General features: G+C 31.6%; 1 protein-coding gene across 1 annotated transcript in view; it reads left to right on the top strand.

Moving 5' to 3' along the window:
* The first annotated feature begins 11626 nt into the window (after positions 1–11626).
* LOC111051789 (ribosome biogenesis protein BMS1 homolog) overlaps positions 11627–21885 on the top strand; it is a 71154-nt gene continuing 60895 nt past the window's right edge. Inside the window, 5 exon segments of the mRNA XM_039438171.1 lie at positions 11627–11862; positions 12424–12547; positions 13596–13786; positions 18204–18352; positions 20617–20872. Coding sequence (XP_039294105.1) covers positions 11811–11862; positions 12424–12547; positions 13596–13786; positions 18204–18352; positions 20617–20872 — 772 coding nt within the window. The 5' untranslated portion in view covers positions 11627–11810.

Below are 21885 nucleotides of genomic sequence, written 5' to 3'. Positions count from 1 at the left end.
TGGAAACTAACATAAGAAAGTGAATAACTAATTTTAGATAAGGATAGTTGATAGTTGATAAAGATAGTAGATAATTGAGTGCTATAAACTTGATAAAAATCGAAATCATAAGCAGACGATTTTAAGATGATGTGAAAATTTACGGCAAGGATGTTTCAAAAATGACATGTTAATTTAAATTTGTTTTACATCTATGTTTTCAACCGAACTTTATGCAAAAAATAAATTCTCTATCTTTATACAATTAGATAGGACTAATTAATATAGATAGGCCTTCTATATTAAGGTGCTTACAGTTTTACGCGCCGCAAACATGAGCAATTCACTTTTAATCAGCTGATGTCAAGCTTTTTTATCTGTATCTTACCGTTCCTGTAAAAATACAGATATAATCAGCTGATTAAAAGTGATGTTAAAAGTAATCAGCTGATGTCAAGCTTTTTATATCTGTATCTTACCGTTTCTGTAAAAATACAGATATAATCAGCTGATTAAAAGTGAATTGCTCATGTTCGCGGCGCGTGTATCTGTACGCACCTTTATGTGTTATGGAAAGCTATTTCACTTTGAAAATATTTTCCCCTTCAACTCATAATCTAGTATTTATTGGTACTGCACAAACAATATTCATTATCCAATATAATGACACAACAGGTTTCTGTCTGGAGAATTACTCAGCTTATAAGTTGATAATTATTATTGAGTATCTTAATGATTGACTCGACTTTGAAGGAAGAAAAATTTGTATTTTTCCACAATTTTAAGCTCAAATCTAAGTGAAATCTAATGTATTTTTAACAAAGGTTACATTTATCATCAGTGAATTATTGTTCAAGATTTTTTAGTTTGATATTCATAGTTGAGGTTGAATTTAAGTCTTAATCAAAAATATTTGCCAATTTTATCTCTAGCCAAAGATTTGAAAAGGTTGAGGTCTAATTATAAAATATTCTATGTATTATGTATAATTCATCTTATGTATTATTTTAAATATTTGACTTGTTACCTTCTCTCCATTTCCCTTTTATCATTTTTGTATTAGGCCTACTTGTACAAATTGAATAAATGAATTTTATTCACTTGTACAAACTATCATGTACTTACTCTATTTCATCATGTTTATATTATCATGAATCAATTATTCTCTATGTAAACTTATAATATATTTATGTATTTTGAGAGAAATCACATCATAGCTGAAAATGTAATAAGTGAGTGTGATATATAGTCTATTTTGAGTGTGTTGATCTGGTGACGGAATTCCATGATCTTGTGGAATAACGGTGATTGTACATATATTTTTAAAGAATTTAGCTAATTTCAATGAGAAAAATAAAGTTTGAAATAAGTTCGTTTAGCATATTTTGAGGACACTTCTAGCCTGATATAGACTGTCCAACAAAACTTCAAAGTAATTGAAAGAGACTTTATGATCAACACAGGAAAAATTTGACTTTGAAACTTGTATTTTATCATTTTTATTGTTTCCTTGACTCGTTAAAACACATTGACTTGTCATAATATGCTTTGTATTAATTGGTGATTTGTTGAGTTAGTATAAGTAACTAGATGGATTTATGTGAGTGGAAAATTCACAGAACTCCAACTTGATAATTATTGTGTAAAAAACACAATTCATGAAATAAATTATCTTTTGGTGTATGGTAATTCATATGCATAAATACTCAGGCTGTATGAGATCATCCAATATCAATTTTATTAGCAGAATATCAGTCACATTTGCTTGTATTATCATGTGACCTGACTGACTCAGGTCTGGTGTCAGAGTTTTCAGGTCGCAACTGATCAATTTCAGGGCCTCTGACATGACCTATATTATTATCATTAGTTTTACATTTGCTTTTAAAATGTCATTTTTTGACAGATAACTCACTTTATAAATTATATTGACTGATATACACCCAAGTATTGCTTATTTATTTTAGGTATTTGTTAGCTGCTTTATTATAATAACATGTTTGTTTTACTGTTATTCAATTCATTTTCACATATTTACTGATCACGTACCTTAATATACTTTTGTTGCATCAATCAATAAAGTTTCTGTTTTATTTGATTTATTTTTATTTTCCATTTTTTCATCATTCAAATCAGTTGTGAGTACCTTAGTTTTGTATACTGTCTACTGATCATTTATTTGTCTTCATTTTTCCATGTATGCATGTCTTTCCCTTTTCAAACTGTATCTCTAAGAACATATTTACATAAATTATCATATTATACTCTTGAAATCTTGAAGTAAGTTACCAGTTCAAAATTGATATACAACTGAAATAATTTATTAAAAACATCTTATATTATTTTTCAAGTTTTCCAACAACTGAGAGATTGAACTCATGAAAATAAATATGCTAAAGATCAATAATATTGTACTCCATATTTTGAAAAATTTATAAAATAATATAATTGTTAATTGTTATGGGTTAGTTCAATTTAATTCATTATAGTCATCAATAGTTCTTTGTAGATAAGAATAATATTGAAAGAATATTTAAATCCAGTGAAATTTTAATAGAGCGCAGAAATTATACAAAAAAAACATCATATTTCGATAACTCCTGTAAATTCTTGGCAAAACTCACATGTCAGTGAATATTAGTTGACATCAAATTCTCGATCCATTGTAAAAATGTTTTTAATTGATAGTTGAAATTTCCCGTATTTATATCCAAAATCATTCATAGACTATTCAAATTTATAATGTAAGTTCACTCAAGCTTACAGGTTAAGATACACAAATTCGATAAATCTTTTTCTATAACAATCCTAGCGTACTTATTGGAAACATTGATAAATAATTAAATAGGGAATAAAATTGAATCGAAAAAGCTTATGAAGTATACACAATTAGCCTTAAACTAATGTTGATCTTAGAATCCGAATTGTTGAACTAATTATATATGTAATTACATGTAAATATTAGCACATAAATTAGAGACTAATTACATTATGTACATATACGCTGACAAGTGCACATACACATTACAATATATGAAGTTTTTAAATAAATTTTAGATAAAACTTAATTTGAAATAACAAATATTCACAATAGCTTCCAAATGTATAAACACTGATTGTATGTACATATTTATAATACATCAATGCATTTGTTTTCAAATAATAACTTGGCAACAGATCCTACATGTTGCCAAATTATATGAATTTTACTATTATTAAATAATTATGTAAATAACTACTCGATCAGTTAAAATTGTTTTCTAATTATTGAAAATTTTAATCATTGTTAGCACTCAGAAAATATTTTACAAAATTCATACATTTATTATGAAGTTGAGATTTTTTATAAATGTATCTTATATTATTGCACAAATGGCCTGATTGAAATAAATTCAACACTTATCAGAGAAGTCGTAGAATTGTTCAATGATGAGATAGAAACGCAATAATTATTGTTGTTGTAGTTTTTAAAGTGTTAGTTTTATTCGCGAAAGACTTTGTTTCAAAAACAAAGCTTCAAAGCTTAAGTTTCAAAGCTTATGGCATCTGTTGTTGAAAGTTGAGTTATTCTGTTTCAATTTAACCTATACTGAGTTTTATTACAAACGTTTAGGATTTTTTTAAATGGGAATATTAATGCTCTATAAGAAATTCTGACAGTTTGAAGATAAACTTACTACTCTAAGTGCCGGTTGAACAGAACCCTGTTGAATTTTAAACGTGGTTAATTTCACGAGAACCAATCAGAGAAGATCTTTTTTTATAAGACGGCTTCTCTGGTTGGCTCTTATGAAAATAATCACGGTTAAAATATAACCGGCTTTTGTGCAACCGGGCCTAATAATGTATAATGCCAACGAGCATTGGAGCTCCAGATTCCTTCAGATAAAACTATAATAGTATAAACTGCAACAACATATTGTGTTTCCATTTCAAAAAAAAAATTTTAACAATGAACAAAGCATTTATGTGTTTGTTAGAATTCATTTTTGAATCTAAGTGCATTTCATATGTGATTGTATTTATAACTTGGCTTCCAATAATTGCTATGTAACTTTACTTCCCCTGATCTTTGTCTGAATTGAGTGTGATAAATTATTTTAAAATAATTATAGTAAATCATATAAAACATAACTTACATTTCAATATTATGCTTTCAAATTTGAGCTTAAATAAAAGAGGTAGTCTATCTGTATTTGCGTATCATCTATTATTATTTTATCTTGGATCAAAATAAGTCCCAAATAACATCACAATTATATTATCCAGATTATTTTGAAACTAAAGGGATTTTTTAATATTAAATTTATTAATATTTTATGTTATACATTTAATTTCAAACTGTCAGAATTGGTTAAATAGAAAGATTTGATGTTATTTCTAAGCAATTCTGACAGTATGAACTGAATCCCACTAAAATTATCGATCATCTAATATTAAATCTTATTGTAATAATAAAAAGCTACGTACTTACCACATTTCAATAGTTTATGTTGTTCAATGGTCTATGGGATGAAAAATGTATAGCCTACATTGTTAGAATAATGAGAATGACAACACCCTCATGTATAATAATAAATATCATTGTTAAATTATTATGAAAATAATGTTAAAATAGTACCTCAAGGGATTTATCCAAAATAATTAAGAAACTTCCCTAAATTTGACTTTTTTTACTTACAATTAAATTATTTTCGCTAATAAAATTCATACTACACTCCTTTAATATCGGTATAAATATAATAAACAGTCACTATTACTCAAATTAACTCAAGCAATTCATTCAAAATAATCAAGAAACTTTCCTAAATTTGACGTTTTACCTAAAATTATTTTCACTCTAATGAAAATCATACTTCTCTCCTTAATATCGATATAAATATAATAAACATTTATCATAATTCTTATTACCCAATTCAGTTCCATTGTCTCAAAACCTTATTAGAAAATACCTCATGTACAATTCAAATTCATGGTTTTCCTCTCAAATAACCAATTTTTCAAAAATGTAAACTACATTATAAAATCATATATTATCAAATTACTAACGGATCTGCGAACTCGAAGCTTTAAAACTAAATTAAGTTTATTCTAGGATTATTGAGATTTATTAATGAGTTATAATGTTAAGATTGGATGTCTATGTGAAGCATGAAATGAACGGGAAGGGATGTAGAATGTAAATCTTAAGAGACTGAAGATAAGTAATCATTATTGTACTAAAATTAAAAACAATCTTCTAGTATTAAAATCATTTCCGCTTGAGCAACACTTCAGCTTTCTCAACTTTCATCGAATATTAAATCTTCAACTCTTTAAACTATCCATAAAAATAATATATTTATATTCCTAAAATCATTCTCAACTAATTACAAAATTAATACTTCTTGTTAAAAATGTGTTCAATATTTGAATCTAATGATATGAAAATTGAAATGACTTCTATATTCTCTTACTGTCCTACTAATTACCAGCACTCTTCATTCGATTTTGATAATTAAATCATAAAATCTAATTACTATAGTGATAGTATACTGCACTTAATGAAGACGATTATAAATTAGATGAATTGAAATTCGTTATTGTGATAATTAGTAATTTAATAAAATAGAGTTTGTTAGTAGATACAACTTGAAATAATTTGTATATTTACTGGAAATCTATGAGATTCACTCTAAATCTATTATCATAAGGAATCCTAACAGTTTTTGATAAATTCTATTATTTAGGTCTAGACTACTACAAATCCAGTTGAACTGCTCTCAAAAAGACGAAACTTGTTACATTATTTCAAATGTTTTATAAAACTATTTTAATTGTTGAATAAACCTCTATATTTTTAGTTCAATGTAAAATAATAATATCGTGTGACCTGGCTGGCTCAGGTCTGGTGTCAGAGTTTTGATTTTGAATGAAAAAGACTGAGAAATTGTCAAAAACCACTGATTTATTGATAATTAGAAAGACAATTCGGTTATTACACCATAGTCAATCTCTGATAAACAGAGATTTACTAATAACCGAAACCGAATTCTAATTATCAATAAATCAGTGGTTTTTGAAAATTTCTCAGTCTTTTTCATTCAATATGAATAATTACCACAATATCAACTTCTCAACTACACAAAAAGTCAGAGTTTTCAGGTCGCAACTTATCAATTTCAGGGCCTCTCACATGACCTAATATAATAATTCAAGTATATATCAACCTGAATTCGAGGTACAGACTTGGAATTGAGAAACTTCGCTCTAAACTATTCTCTGTCTTTTTTAAATATGTTTGTCTCAAATATTTCAAATTCAAAATAACTACACAATTCCAAACATGCAATCAGTATGTTGAAAAACAAATAATATTAGTGACCTGCCTCAGGTCCGATCAGTATAAAAAATGTTGTTGTTATTATAATTTAAGCATTACGTCTTTACTCGTCTATAGTGAGGTCCACGTTATAATGGCAGTGTTTGATTAGCAATGGTATTGCTGTCCTTGTCTATCATTCAACAAAGTGGTTAGCGCTATCTCTTTCTCGCTTAGCTCTGTTGCCAGATCAACTTCTAACAATGCAGAATTAATTATCAATTAACAAAATATTTCATCTTAATTATGAAAATTCATTATTCTTTCTTGCTCAATAAAATATAATTGGTTATTTTAAACAAGAATGAACAGTTAATATTACATTAATAAACCTGTAACAGCTACCATCTATAGAAGGCATTGACAAGACTGGGGAACGGCAGCGTTGTTTTCCTATCATTCTCCCCTGCCATTATAACGTGGACATCACTATAAAATGATACAACTCTTGTATACTTTTCAATTGATTTTTTTATGAATTTATTGATGAAATAATCCTCCCATCCACGGTATTTAGATGAAAACGGTAGTGGTCATGAAATGTGTGCGCAGTGGCCAGCCAGCTAGGTTGCGTCATCGACACCAACCGCCCTTTTTTAACACCTATTGGCAATTTATGAAACTTATTTGTTAAAAACAGATGATTTGATATAGAATGACGTCAGCTACACCCGAAATTTAGCACAAACATGCGCGTGACACCTACCGTCTTCTTCTATATACCGTGCTCCCATCAACTAACAAACTCTACAAAGACAATGTAAATTTAAGAACTATATAATTGAAGATCGGCCATTGTAAAAATATATTTATATTTATAAGATCTACAAAAAATCATAACAAATTACATATAATACACTAGGGTAATAATATCACAAAATACTTGAAAACGCTGCTGTGTTCCTTCCTGAATAGATAATAATATATCTATAGTGGTATTCACTTTAAATTGTCAGAATTCCTAGTAAGGAACATCAAAGATTCCCATTGAAACAATGCTGACAGTGTAAAGTGAATTTTACTTGAGTTATATATATATATTATAGATGATAACATGATATAATCTATTGAAAGCAGTAGACTTTATGGAAAGAAAGGCCAATTTAAAATTTCAAAATCTTATAATAAATTAGTCTTAGCTTTCTAGCTGAAAAACTTGATAATCCACAGGTAAAACACAAGCGGTACGATAATAATTGCCTTTTATTATAGAGAAATCATGAAATTGTTGAGTTGGTTATCTTGCGCTTTTTTCTTATCGGTTTGATGTTGGTGAGACTGGTAAAGATGGGATAAAACATTAATATATTTTTCTATAGTGAGATTACTTTAGACTGTCAACATTATAATGTTAGTTAAAGGTGCGTTTACACCAAAGTTATTAACAAAATATTTATTTCCCGTCCTTATAGATTCTATTAGATTGAACGGAACTTGACAAACACATATGTTCATCATGTGTAGGATACGTTATGTTCAATCTAATAGAATCTATAAGGATTAAGTTCTTATCAGAATGTTTATTTTTCTGTCCTTGTAGGTTCTATTAGATTGAACGGAACTTGACAAACACATATGTTCATCATGTGTATGATAAGTTATGTTCAATCTAATAGAATCTATAAGGATTAAGTTATTATCAGAATGTTTATTCTTCTGTCCTTATAGATTCTATTAGATTAAACGGAACTTGACAAACACATATGCTCATCATGTGTATGATAAGTTATGTTCAATCTAATAGAATCTATATAAGGACGGAGAAATAAACATTTTGTTAATAGCTTTGGTGTAAACGCGGCTTTATGAAGAATTGCTGTCAGTTAGGCTCAACTCACACTTACGCGACTCAGGTCGAGAAGAGACTCGACTCTAGTCGAGAGCATGTGTTTCCAAATGGTGACACTCAGACCAGTCGATTCTTGTCTCCGCGACGTCACCATTTGGAAACACATGCTCTCCACTAGAGTCGAGTCTCTTCTCGACCTGAGTCGCGTAAGTGTGAGTTGAGCCTTATAAAGTATTAAATTTATTCTCACTACCATTAATCACAAGAAACCTATTTTCTCCAGTATTAGGTCAAAAGAGACTCTGCAATATTTATGTTGAATATGAATGATTGCGATATAGGCAACTTATAGCGAATAAATATGATATAAAAATAAATATTTGAATGTTAAATTACCATAAAAACGCATTACAAAATGTCGAATCTTCATCATGTAAAACTAAAGTTGAGCATTGCTTTAAATGTGATCTCGATTTGTAATAAATTATTCCAAACACTAATACGTCAGATTAATAACACAACACAAGAAAATCTCTTCTTTCTGTAATGTGTTCGTATAAATTTTCATTTCACGAGTAGTCACAGCTTGACGACGAATCATTGTCTCACTCTATTCATAATTAATGGAAACACTGGGATGTTGTCGAAACTATTAATAATTTATAAAGCATATAATAATTCATAAAGCATAATAATTTATAATTTATAAAGCAATTCTTATGTACAAATTTTCTCACTTTCTATATACTAGCTAGCCTAGGCTACTTGTGAAAATGATTTTTCAACTCTCTCTTCTACTATAATTCATTTTCTTTACCTTCTCTCCATTCAATCCTTCACTTTATCTCTTACACTTCCTTTTCAATCAATCATTTTACAAAATTCTACATCTATTCAGATCGATCACCATATTCCAATCTATTATTTTCATCAAGCACATCTCTCAAAATTTCACAAACTTTTGCCTAAAACATCTCTTTAAAAATTCATCACAAAGTCTCACCATACTCAAATTATTTATCAATCAATCTTACGCAAGTTATTATAAATATGCTCATCAATTTCTTATAGAAATTGTTAAATTTTATCAAATAGTATTTTTGCGCCAGTTATGTTGACTATTGAATGTTGAAGATTTATAAATAGATTTTGTAATCGATAAGATGAATAAAAATTAATAAAATTGCATTATACATAAGCGAGTGAATTGTATTATTTATGCAGCAAGAAAATATCGAAAATTTCATTATTGTTTTGTCAAAGTTTCAACACAAAATTACGTTTTAATTTAACTCTTATTTGATTTATCTTTATAATATTCAAGTTGAATTTTTTATCTTCATTCTTTAATATTCTATTTCTGTTTTTACTTTATATTCTATTTCACTATTATACCATAGAGAAACAATAGCGTAAGTAGATATCCCATGGTATAGGGCGTTTATGTCGCAACTTTTACTGTTAACTCAAGCCGATTACTGTCGATTATTATAGATTTTACTGCTTTGTTGGGGTGAGAGTGTATGAACGGCACAATATATGAGAGACTACCAGCGTCAGACAGCTTCATGGAAAGTTGCGACAGTGAAAGTTGCGACATAAACGCCCTATACCATGGGATATCTACTTATGCTATTGTTTCTCTATGCTATTATCATCTTGCTAAATTCACTATTCAGTGAGATGATTTACATTAATTTACTATGTTTTATATTTGACGTAATTTTTCATCTTTCTTCCATTTATTTTGTAATGTTTATACCATCAATATTTCCTTACATTGTCTTTAAATATAAGTTACTTTTTTCATTGAGGATGATGCACACCAGAGACAAATGATAAGGTACTATAGTGAGGTCCACGCAGGGGTGCCCACACCATGTTTTGATGTCGCAAGTTGCGACATGAGGCTGAATTTTGGGGAGGATTTTTGGAAAAAACTAGGGAGATGGGGGGATTTTTCAATATATAGTTTTTAAGTACCTAAATGGATACCAAATTTTGAAAATATGGGGGAGGGGGAATTTTATGGACCATTGGGGGGATGGGCACCCCTGGGTCCACGTTATAATGGCAGTGGAGAAAGATAAGAGAGCAACGTTGCCGATCCTCTGTCTTGTCAATGACTTCTATGGAGGGTATCTGATACAGGTTTATTGATGTAATATTAACTGTTCATTCTCGTTTAAAATAATCAATTATATTTTATCAAGCAAGAAATTGTATTTTTCAATAATTTCATAATGAATTTTCATAATTAAGATAAAATATCTTGTTAATTATTAATTCTACATTGTTAAAAGACAATCTGGCAACAGAGTAAAGCGAGAAAGAGATAACAATATCCGCTTTGTTGTTGAATGATAGACAAGGTTAGCAATACCATTGCTAATCAACCACTGCCATTATAACGTTGAACTCACTAATTAGGTATCATTACTCTATCGGTATACGGCATCTTTACAGTAGGCTACTCTATGTGCCCACATAAACGTTTTGCTTGTGAGTGGGTAATGGAGAGTACTAATAGGTAATGCTACATGGACTAATTGCAGCTTAAGGCTTGTACACAGTGAACTGCGATATGCAATATCTGCGACAGCGAAGATCTCATGTAACCAATCACCTACAGCTTAAAAAATGTGCCAACTCTGTCAAGAAAATTCCGTCGCCATCATGCAAATCGCAGTAGAGTTAAGAAGGCATTAAAGAGGCAAATTTGTTCATTTTCTTCCTGAACCTCTTCTATAAATCTATTGCCTTCTATAAATAATATTCTGAGCATTCAAAAACTCTCATTATTCTGGAATAAGTACCTAATGTTCTGTACTGTACTGAACTGAAGACGGAGGAGAATTCTTAAATGATTGGGGAGAATTTTTAAGAGTACGTTTTCAACAGTACCTACCTATTATATTATTCACTGAAACATGAAATCTTTCTTCCAAAATTCATGGATTTCATTTGAAATACAAATCTCCCAGCTTTGGTTAATTTTCGAACTATGGATAGAGGTTGACCTAACAAGTGTTGTGCTATATATGGGGCGTTTCGCTACAATACAGAGTGAGTTACTTATTCACTGAAACATAAAATCTTTCCTATACTCGCAGATCAGAGAAATCACTCATATTCAAATGCTTATAACTCAAGAATAGGAGTAGATTTTACAAAATCACAGATTTATTATTTTTGAGATGAATCAAATTGGTCATTGATTGATATTCTTTTTATATTGTATTTCATTTTGACTTTATTCTATAAATAAATAATATGCGTGAGTATAGGACACAAGCTTCAAAAGCAATAACATATCAGATTTTTTATTTAGAAACACTTCATTTTTGAAAAGAATACGAACGGGTTTTAAAAAAAAATTATTGATTGAGGATGGATTATCATTATGTTGTAGAGTGCAGGCGATATTTGAATTTAGCGGCTTAGTTGCCGCCATCTTTTTTGCACTGCCACGGCTGCTATTCAGGAAGCACTGGCTCAGTTTCAGTTCAGTTTTCTAGTTTCCAACTAGCAAGTCGTGTGTTTTCTGTTTTGTGAATATAACCTGTAATTTGCTGATTAACAAGAAACGCAAAATAATGGATTTTATTCAAAATATCTTTAACTTATATGTAATCTAATCTCAAGTTGTTAATTTGTTGATTGTTTATAGGTTTATAAACAATGGATGATCAAAATGATGGTTCGAAAAAGTCTCACAAGAAACCTCATTCAGGTATGTCAATACACACGTGTATAACCGTACTGTTTTATTTATAAAATTCATTTACCTCAAATTTTAAGATTTACAATTGATGGAGATTTCAAGTTTTGGGCTCTAATGAAATATAATACTTTACATTCTCTTACGGAACCTTGTTATGACCAATAACTTACAGTAGGTGCCTCTCCGCACCTTTGAAGCTTATAGAATTTTAATGATTATTGTTATTCAGTAAAGTTGCTCATTGAATCTAATTTTATTAATCTATGCATTAAATAGCATACGTCTACAAAACTCTCTTAGAACAATATCTTTAAAACTGTAGTGTAAGAAAGATCTAAACAAGTAATTATCAAATCTACATAGTAGATACCGTACATAACCTCACATTATTAGTCATCATATTCCAGTAGTAGCATTTTCAAACCCTCATTCATATTTCATAGGTCTATATTCTTTACCAGATAAGGCTACATTCTCTCACATAAGGTTTGGTCAAATTTAAAATGAAATTACGCATTAAAATGATACTAGTGAAGATTAAAAAATTATTAACATAATTTCTCTTTGTAGGTCGTAAAGCTGAGAAAAAGGATAAGAAGAAGAACCAACATGTACAGGAATTGACGGACGCTCAGCGAAATCCAAAAGCATTTACTTTCAATTCTGCAGTCCGAGCTGAAAGAAATTTTAGAAGGTGACAAACAACTTAAGCTACCTTTTCGATTGTAATACTTTAATTCGGTTCATTCTATTGCTTTGAGTGCTCCATTCTTTAATTCGATTTTTTCTATTGCTTTGAGGGCTTCATTACCATAGAGAAAATGTAGCATAAAAATATATTGCATGCTATAAGGCGCTTATTTTCCAAATTAAATAGGTTAAGTCTAGCCGATAGTTTCATGCTTCATAGTTTTGTAAAGCTATGTTGCGCTGATAGTCTCAGCTTGCTGCCCGTACAATCTGACCCGGCCGTGCGGCCAAGACAGTTTACAGGGTGTCCCACAAAAGTTATAACAGCCGAAGACCATAGATTCTACATGGAAATCCTAAAACCTCATTTAAACCTAAAATGAGCGCTCAAAGTTGAAAGAAGTACATCGTCGAGTGCAAAGCTGATATTGCAACAGTTTGAACACTATCTAGGCTTCAACAAATATATAATTAATCAACAGAATATTCAATCTCAATTCTGAAATGAATTATTGAAAAATAATATAATATTCTCTTGACTAATAAAATATAATTTATTTGTCTATTCATATGGCTTTTATCGGCAGAGAGATCCTTTTGGATGTTCTGCCTCGCCGTATTACCCAATGTCATTTCCTATCAACACCCAAGTTTATAGGTTATGTATTCGGTTCATCATGTTTTCTCACTAAAAAATTGCACTTTCACTTCCTGAGTTTCTATTTTATAAAGTTCAAAATCAAGAAAGCTTACTTCTAAACAAATTTATATTTGAAAAGCAAACAAATATAAAATGTTGATGATAATATTGAAAAATGAAAATTTCACATTAGGTTACAATTTTTTCCATGGCAACCAATCAAAATATAATTGATTATTTTAACGAATAAGAACAGTTAATATATCATTAGATGGCTACCTAAGCCGAATAAATACGGAGAGTATTATAGTAAAAGGGATAAGTTCCTTTTTGTAAGAAACCCAGAATTGATGTTTGTGCCTGACAAAAATCTATCTTCGAAATAATTAATTAATGAAATTTTGTGTTACAGAGGCCAAGACATCCAGACCAAAAAGCACCATGTGCCGAAAGTGGACCGCACCCCGATCGAGCCCCCGCCCATTCTGGTGGTGGTTGTGGGACCCCCCAAAGTGGGCAAGTCGCTGCTCATTCACTGTCTCATCAAGTCATTCACCAAACAACCCCTAACCACCCTCAAGGGACCTGTTACTGTTGTCACAGGTAATCAAACTATAATATAATATTATCAGGTCTATGATTAGCGTATGACATATATAGACGCACACAAATACATAGGTAGTCAAAGAAAAAATCTGGTCATGAGACCGTTGTCAGGTTAATAAAATACTGTGAATATATTAAATTTTTGATGTCGAGGTTGTCAAATTAGTGTAGTAATTGTGGAGAAGTCGAGATAAAATCATTTAAATCGCCTTGGTAAGCATGTATATTTCTGATGATGTGCTTCATCGTCTGTCTAGCCTCTCCACAATCACAAGCAGGGGAAGGTAAACTGCCCTAGTCAATTTTATATTTGATTGTAATACCGTACAGTTAGTGGATTCTTTCTATGGCTTTGAGGGCCTCATTACCATAGAGAAAATGTAGCATAAATATATATTACATGCTATAAGGCGCTTATTTTCCAAATTAAATAGGTCAAGACAAGCCGATAGTTTCATGTAGTTTTGTAAAGCTATGTTGCGCTGATAGTCTCGGCTTGCTGCCCGTACAATCTGACCCGGCCGTGCGGCCAAGACAGTTTACAGGGTGTCCCACAAAAGTTATAACAGCCGAAGACCATAAGATCTACATGAAAATCCCAACAAAACATGTCCAGTAAATTTTCTTATATCGACATTAGTTTTTTCTAACCATAGAGATCTATCGATCTTTCAATGTTTTTGAAAAAACGTCCATTACTAGAAAGCTATCATTTAGAATATAATTCTAAGGATACGGTTGGAAAGAGGAATATTCAAATAATTTGTTATATTGATAAAGCTTTTAAACCTAAAATGAGCGCTCAAAGTTGAAAGAAGTACATCGTCGTGTGCAAAGCTGATATTGCAACAGTTTGAACACTATCTAGGCTTCAACAATGTAGGAATATATAATTAATCAACAGAATATTCAATCTCAATTATGAAAAGGATAATTAAATCATTGAAAAATAATATATATTCTCTTGACTAATAAAATATAATTTATTTATTCATATGCCTTTTATCGGCAGAGAGATCCTTTTGGATGTTCTGCCTTGCCGTATTACCCAATGTCATTTCCTATCAACACCCAAGTTTATAGGTTATGTATTCGGTTCATCATGTTTTCTCACTAAAAATGTGCACTTTCACTTCCTGAGTTTCTATTTTATAAAGTTCAAAATCAAGAAAGCTTACTTCTAAACAAATTTATATTTGAAAAGCAAACAAATATAAAATTTTGATGATAGCCTAATATTGAAAAATGAAAATTTCACATTAGGTACAATATTTTCCATGACAACCAATCAAAATATAATTGATTATTTTAACGAATAAGAACAGTTAGTATTACATCAGATGCCCACCTAAGCCGAATGAATACGGAAAGTATTATAGTAAAAGGGATAAGCTCCTTTATGTGAGAAACCCAGAATTGATTTTTTGTACCTGACAAAAATCTATCTTCGGAATAATTAATTAATGAAATGTTGTGTTACAGAGGCCAAGACATCCAGACCAAAAAGCACCATGTGCCGAAAGTGGACCGCACCCCGATCGAGCCCCCGCCCATTCTGGTGGTGGTTGTGGGACCCCCCAAAGTGGGCAAGTCGCTGCTCATTCACTGTCTCATCAAGTCATTCACCAAGCAACCCCTAACCACCCTCAAGGGACCTGTTACTGTTGTCACAGGTAATCTATAATATAACATTATTAGGTCTATTATTAGCGTATGGCATATTATATAGACGCACACAAATACATAGGTAGTCATGAAAAATCTGGCCATGAGACCGTTATCAGGTTAATAAAATACTGTGAATATATTAAATTTTGATGTCGAGGTTGTCAATGTAGTGTAGTGATTGTGGAGAAGCCGAGATAAAATAATTTAAATCGCCTTGGTAGGCACGTATATAACAATTTCTGATGATGTGCTTCATCGTCTGTCTAGCCTCTCCACAATCACAAGCAGGGGAAGGTAAACTGCCCCAGTCATTAAGAGAAGCCCCACATCTCCCGTGGCAAGTTATAATCCTGTTGAGGGCCGTTCACGTCCGTCTTGGCACTTCAATAATATAATATTATAATAAAGGAAAGATTTGGATTTTCTATCCAAATTCACAAATTAGTCTTGGTTTAGCATGTTCGAATTCTTGTCTGAAGTTATTGTTTAATAAATTACCGTAGACTTATATGTACTTTATAATTATTACTTTAATGTTGTTAAGCTGTATGATTTTTCTCTCATAATTTGTAAATATTATGAATTGGTTGAATAAAATTTGAATTTGAAATTTGAAAAGAATCGGCCTATACATGTACGGGATAGGAAACACACGCATCATCACGTCTCAACTACTGGACTGAATAATTTGAAATTTTACATATAGATTCGCAATTTACTGAGGATGGTTATTCACCTATTTTAAAATTCTTCAAGATCTCAGTTGGTCAAGTTTTTAATTAGCCTCTTGCGGAGCACGGGTTACCTGCTAGTCAATCATAATTAGGGCGAGACCACATTAGGTGGTTTTCAGACGAGTCGGCAGGGCAGAATCTCTCCGAACGGTTGATTCCCCAATGCCAACCCAATCTGCCAATCGGAGAGATTCCTGCCATGTCGAATCGTCTGAAAAACCACCCAATTCAATTGATTGGGTTGGAATTTGGGATGATGATGATGAATAGAATAAAATGACTGCCTTTATTTTTGACCTAGGAGGGCGAAGTTAGGGCGCAGTCGGCCCTCTCTTACACTTAACCCTCATGAAGGAGGAAAATAACACATTTTGAAGAAAAAGAAGAAGACATGAAGAAGGTATGATGTTGAAGAAGAAGACAGAAGACATGATGTATGACGATGAAGTAGGAGAAGAAGGAACACATGATAAAAGGAGAAGAGGAACACTTGACAAAAGAAGAAGAGGAACACACGATGAAGAAGAAGAGGATGAAGATTGGTACCACCAAAAAATTATTTTATCCAATGGTTATTGAGTTATTCTTTTACAAATATAACTATTATTACTGAACTCTGTAAAATATTTTTCTTGATGAAAGTATATAATAATTATCGGGGTGGAATTATTATGGCATTATTAAATAAAAACAATTTTAAACTTTTAGTACCTTTGAAATGCTTTAATGTTTTTAATAAGAGGGTACTAAAAGTTTTAATTTGAATCGAGTAGCTCATATAAGCAAAGTGATTTTAGCATTATTAACTAAAATCAACAACTTATATTCTATCAGATCTATCGGCATGAATTGAATCTCATTTATATAATATATGAAGGATAATACTTTAATATATATTAGGAGGTATTATCTCATAAACGGAGGTATTATCTCCTAAAGCAGGCAATGAAAAACAAACATGGCAACAATGTCTTCCTATAATTTCCCTGACACTATAACGTGAATCTCAGTATAGTATTATTTATTACTTGTGTATTTGTATATTAATAATAACATGTAGTATAGCTTACTCATCACTTGTGTATTTGTATTACCAATTACATGTATAATAGTCTTAGTACCTTAGTCTAAGTGGGGAAATATATTTTCTTGATTTGTTTTTGTTTAATTACTATTGAATATGTATATGATTATTTGTGGCAATAAAAAAATGAATTGAATTAGCTTCTTGATAATTCAAGTATCCGCTTTTAAAAAGAGTTGAGTTCCATAATTTTTGACGTGACAACGTCTTATAAATTGGTTTGCCGGGTGACACTTCAAGAAACTGCGTTACGTTCCCACGTTATGCGCTCACAATGAGAGCGAGTGAGAGCGTTCGTTTCGGTTCACGGTCGTCTGGAAAGAGCACGAATAGGAGCAGTGGCGAGCAACGCTTCACCTGGAGAGAGAGTGAAACGAAGCAATCTCCTGCGACTGCGCCACTACTTAGTGAATAGGTTATGTGAATAAGTATAAGTGAATAGGTATAAGTGTAAGTATAATAGGTATAAGTGAATAGGTTATGTTGTAGTATTCACAATGTTGTGGTAGTTTTCAATCACAAAAGTAGTATAAATCGTTTCTTAGCCAATAATAATTTGTTTAACTTGAAAAAAATGAGCGCGACTTGCTATGTAAAAAATTGAATCGAGCACTGTTAGCCCGCCTAAGAGCGAGAGAGACAGAGTGATTTTGTTGAGGATGTGTGAAGGTAAAAATAAAATTTTGTTAATATGAAATTCAGTGTGAGATTCTTTGTATAAATTAATGTTTTAAATATAATTCTTTGTATAAATAAATGTTTTAAATTGTTACTATTATTTCATCCTTCTTCCTACTATAGGAATGAATATTCACATTAAAATTATTTTACCACTCAAAGTCGTTGTCACGTAAAACTTTCGCCCGTATACCAACTTTACAGGCAACCATGCATTTTTTTTATAGTTTTTTTTCAATTCGATTTCTAGGTAAGAAAAGGCGAATCACGTTCATGGAATGCAACAACGATATCAACAGCATGATTGACTTGGCCAAGATAGCTGATTTAGTTCTGTTACTAATAGATGCGTCGTTTGGCTTCGAGATGGAAATATTCGAATTTCTCAACATTTGTCAAGTAAGTACAGTATTGTTTTCGTTTTCTATTCCCAGTGATCTTTCCTCAGGATTCATTCTCCTCCATACCAGTCTCATGATAAAGTTATCAGACCCAGTTTCTAGGACACTAATCAGATCTGATGGATCATTAAACATACATTTGATGGTTCATTAGATTTAATAACAAATTTCAATCAAAATTCTAGCTTTGTAGGGTCAAACTGTGAGGATAAGACTTGGATAACAATCCCATATTTAGGCCTTGTATCTGATAAGATAGGTAGGGAATTGAAGAGGAATGGATTTCATGTTGCTTTCAAGACCGAACCGATTTTAAATAGTCTATTTAGCTGGAGTAAAGACAGAATTGATATTTGGGATAAAAGCGGGGTGTACAAACTTAAATGTGATGATTGTAATGCTTGTTATGTGGGTCAGACTGGTAGAAGTTTCAAAAGTAGAATTAAAGAACACATCAGAGATTGGAATAAACAAAATGGGGAATCTCACTTTGCAGAACATTTGATAACAAATAATCACAAGTTCACAGTTAAAGAGAATGTTGAGTTTCTGCATGTTAATAACAAAGGCAGATCTTTGAATATTCTAGAGGCTTTAGAAATAACAAGAGTAATTAAGGAAAATTCCCAGTATAGTTTTAATGACCAGATTCATTTCAACTAATACAACACTACAAATTTAGTTTTATCATAAAATTGTAAGCATACATTAGTCAATAGTTTTCCATTTACATATTTTGTTTTATTATCTTTCACACTTGTTTTCTTGGTTCTTATTTTGTACTGAAAGTTAATTTTTTTATCATGGCGATTCTGTTGCTTAAGCCGCCATTTTGTCACACCGTTGAGTGGAAGGAGACTGTCTAGCTAGGCCAATGGCAGGCGTTCATGCCCTTGACCAATAGCAGTACTCGCCTACTAGTATAAATTCTGCTGCTCTTGTATTAAGTTTTAGTTTATCAGAGATTGACAATGGCGTAATAACCGAAACCGGTCTTTCTAATTATCAATAAATCAGTGGTTTTTTGACAATGTCTTAGTCTTTTTCATTCAAGATTTAATAAGTGCGAGTACTAAAAAGTGATCTCTTTTCGATTGTATTTTTTGTATTTGTAATTTTTGTCACATTTCTATTTCATTCCTTTCTATTTCCTCCCATACGGATCTTAAATTGAGTATCTTTTGGTTAAGCAACATGCTCTTTCCATTGTTGGTGATAAGTTGCAACTCTCTCATTCATGAAGAACCTCTGTGTGTAGGGAGATTCCTTCAAGGAACCTCTGTAGGGAGCTTAATCTAGCCTCCATCTAGGGTCTCTGAAGCCTGATGTTTTTGCAACGCCGTGAATATTACTCCGCGAACCATACCTTGCCTATATGCAGTTTCAAAGTCACCGAGGCAAAGATACGGGACGCGTATTAGTAACTATAGTCTGATGTAGTAACTTTAGTGTGGAATAGTTTGAGTGCTCTTGCAGGTCATCTGTTACACAATACTGTTCGCCTGTCAGTCGAGAATGCTCGATGGAAGTATACGTTAGTAGCTGGCATCATACTTATCAAATTAGGTATATCTATTTTATTTCCAAAACACTGTCAATAAAATTACAATAGAAATTCTTTGATTTTATCATTTCAAGTACAAGGCGTTTTTGAAAAGACGGCTTCTCCGATTGGTTCTCGTGGAATTTAATCACGGTTAAAATTTAACCTGCTTCTGTGCAACCGGCACTCAGTCAGTTATCAATGTAAACTCATAAGTAATATACTAGTAGTTCTGTGAACATTAGACCTCACGCAGTTTTCTCATCCACAAGATCTGATGTCACCTGTTCTAGTTGATTCAGTTGAATCACAATTCACAGTTGAATCATAATTTACTCTTAAAAACTGTGCAATGAATAATCCACTTGTCAACTGATGATTCTGATTAATTCTATAGTATAATATTGATCCTAACTTCAAAGTAGATGATATATACAGTGATAACTGTATGGAGGATGGAGGAATTCATTTTATTTCCATATTATCCTTAAAATGCAAAATTTCAAAAAACCTTGTGTATACATCGACGCGCAGTTGAAAAAGGAATATTCCTGCCAAATCTCATCGAATTCTATCGACGCGTTTGGCCGTAATCGCTTTACATACAGACAGACAAAAGCAAATCGAGTTGAAACATAGACCTCACTACGTTCGGTCAATTAACAACAAAATCTCAGTAAATGTCCTATGGAATTTAGCAATTTGAATTGATTTTCCAGGTACATGGTATGCCGAAAATAATGGGCGTTCTGACGCATCTTGACATGCTGAAGAATACGAAAGCGTTGAAGAAGACGAAAAAAACGCTGAAACATCGCTTCTGGACGGAGGTGTACGCAGGCGCTAAACTGTTCTACTTGTCTGGCATTCTGCACAACGAGTATTTGCGGAACGAGGTGAAGAACCTGGGAAGATTCATATCTGTCATGAAGTTCAGGCCGCTCATTTGGCAGATGACGCATCCGTATCTTTTGGGTAGGCAACAATACAATTTGTTTTATCTACGACCATGTTATAATATAAACATTACTGCACCACAATCAATCGCATAACAGGGGTTTTTACTTTCCTTGCCCTATTACCATAGGTAAGGAAAGTATTGCTTTCCAAAAAAAATTAAGGTACCCTAATTTCAAATTTTCTATACGTTTCAAGGTCCCCTGAGTACAAAAACATGATTTTTGGGTGTTGGTCTATGTGTGTGTGTATGTGTATATGTCTGTGAACACGATAACTCCATTCCTAATCAACCGATTGACTTGAAATTTTAAACTTAAGGTCCTTATAGACCATGAGGATCCGACAATAAGAAATTCAATAAAATTGAATTCAAAATGGCGGATGATTACTAAAAAACCATGTTTTTCTCGAAAACGGCTCTAACGATTTTTTTTCAAATTTATACCATGGATAGCTAGCTATTTATTAGCCCTATCAACTGACATGAGTCTCATTTCTGGATTTTCTGGGAAAATTTCAGGAGCTCCGTAATATTCTTGAGAAAAATGGCGGATAATTACTAAAAAACCATGTTTTTCACGATTTTCTCAAAAGTGAATTGACCGATTTTTTTCAAATTCATACCCTGTATAGTTATTTATCAGCTCTATCAACTAGCATGAGTCTCCTTTCTGGGAAACTAATGTGGGGTCCACCCCATCCTTGAAAAATGGACTTTACCTCCTTACCTTCTCGTGCATGAGGTAGGTAGGTAGGTAGAGCAGTTCATAAAAAGAACACATAGTCGAGATATTTCATCTGTAGAACAGCTGTTTTGACGACTTGAAAAAAATCATCGAATTTCACAATTCACACAAAGGAAAAAGTACTCTAAAAACAATTATATATATATATATATATATATATATATATATATATATATATATACAGAAGTCTGATCGTAGTTTCAAATAATTATGTTGCCGCCAATCGTCATTATGTTATTCCCCTAAATTATTCTCGTTAACGGGGCTTACAGTTCAATGAGC

This window comes from Nilaparvata lugens, chromosome 11 (assembly GCF_014356525.2).
Source record: "Nilaparvata lugens isolate BPH chromosome 11, ASM1435652v1, whole genome shotgun sequence".
Lineage (NCBI taxonomy): Eukaryota > Metazoa > Arthropoda > Insecta > Hemiptera > Delphacidae > Nilaparvata > Nilaparvata lugens.
This window is presented reverse-complemented; position numbering and strand designations above follow the sequence as displayed.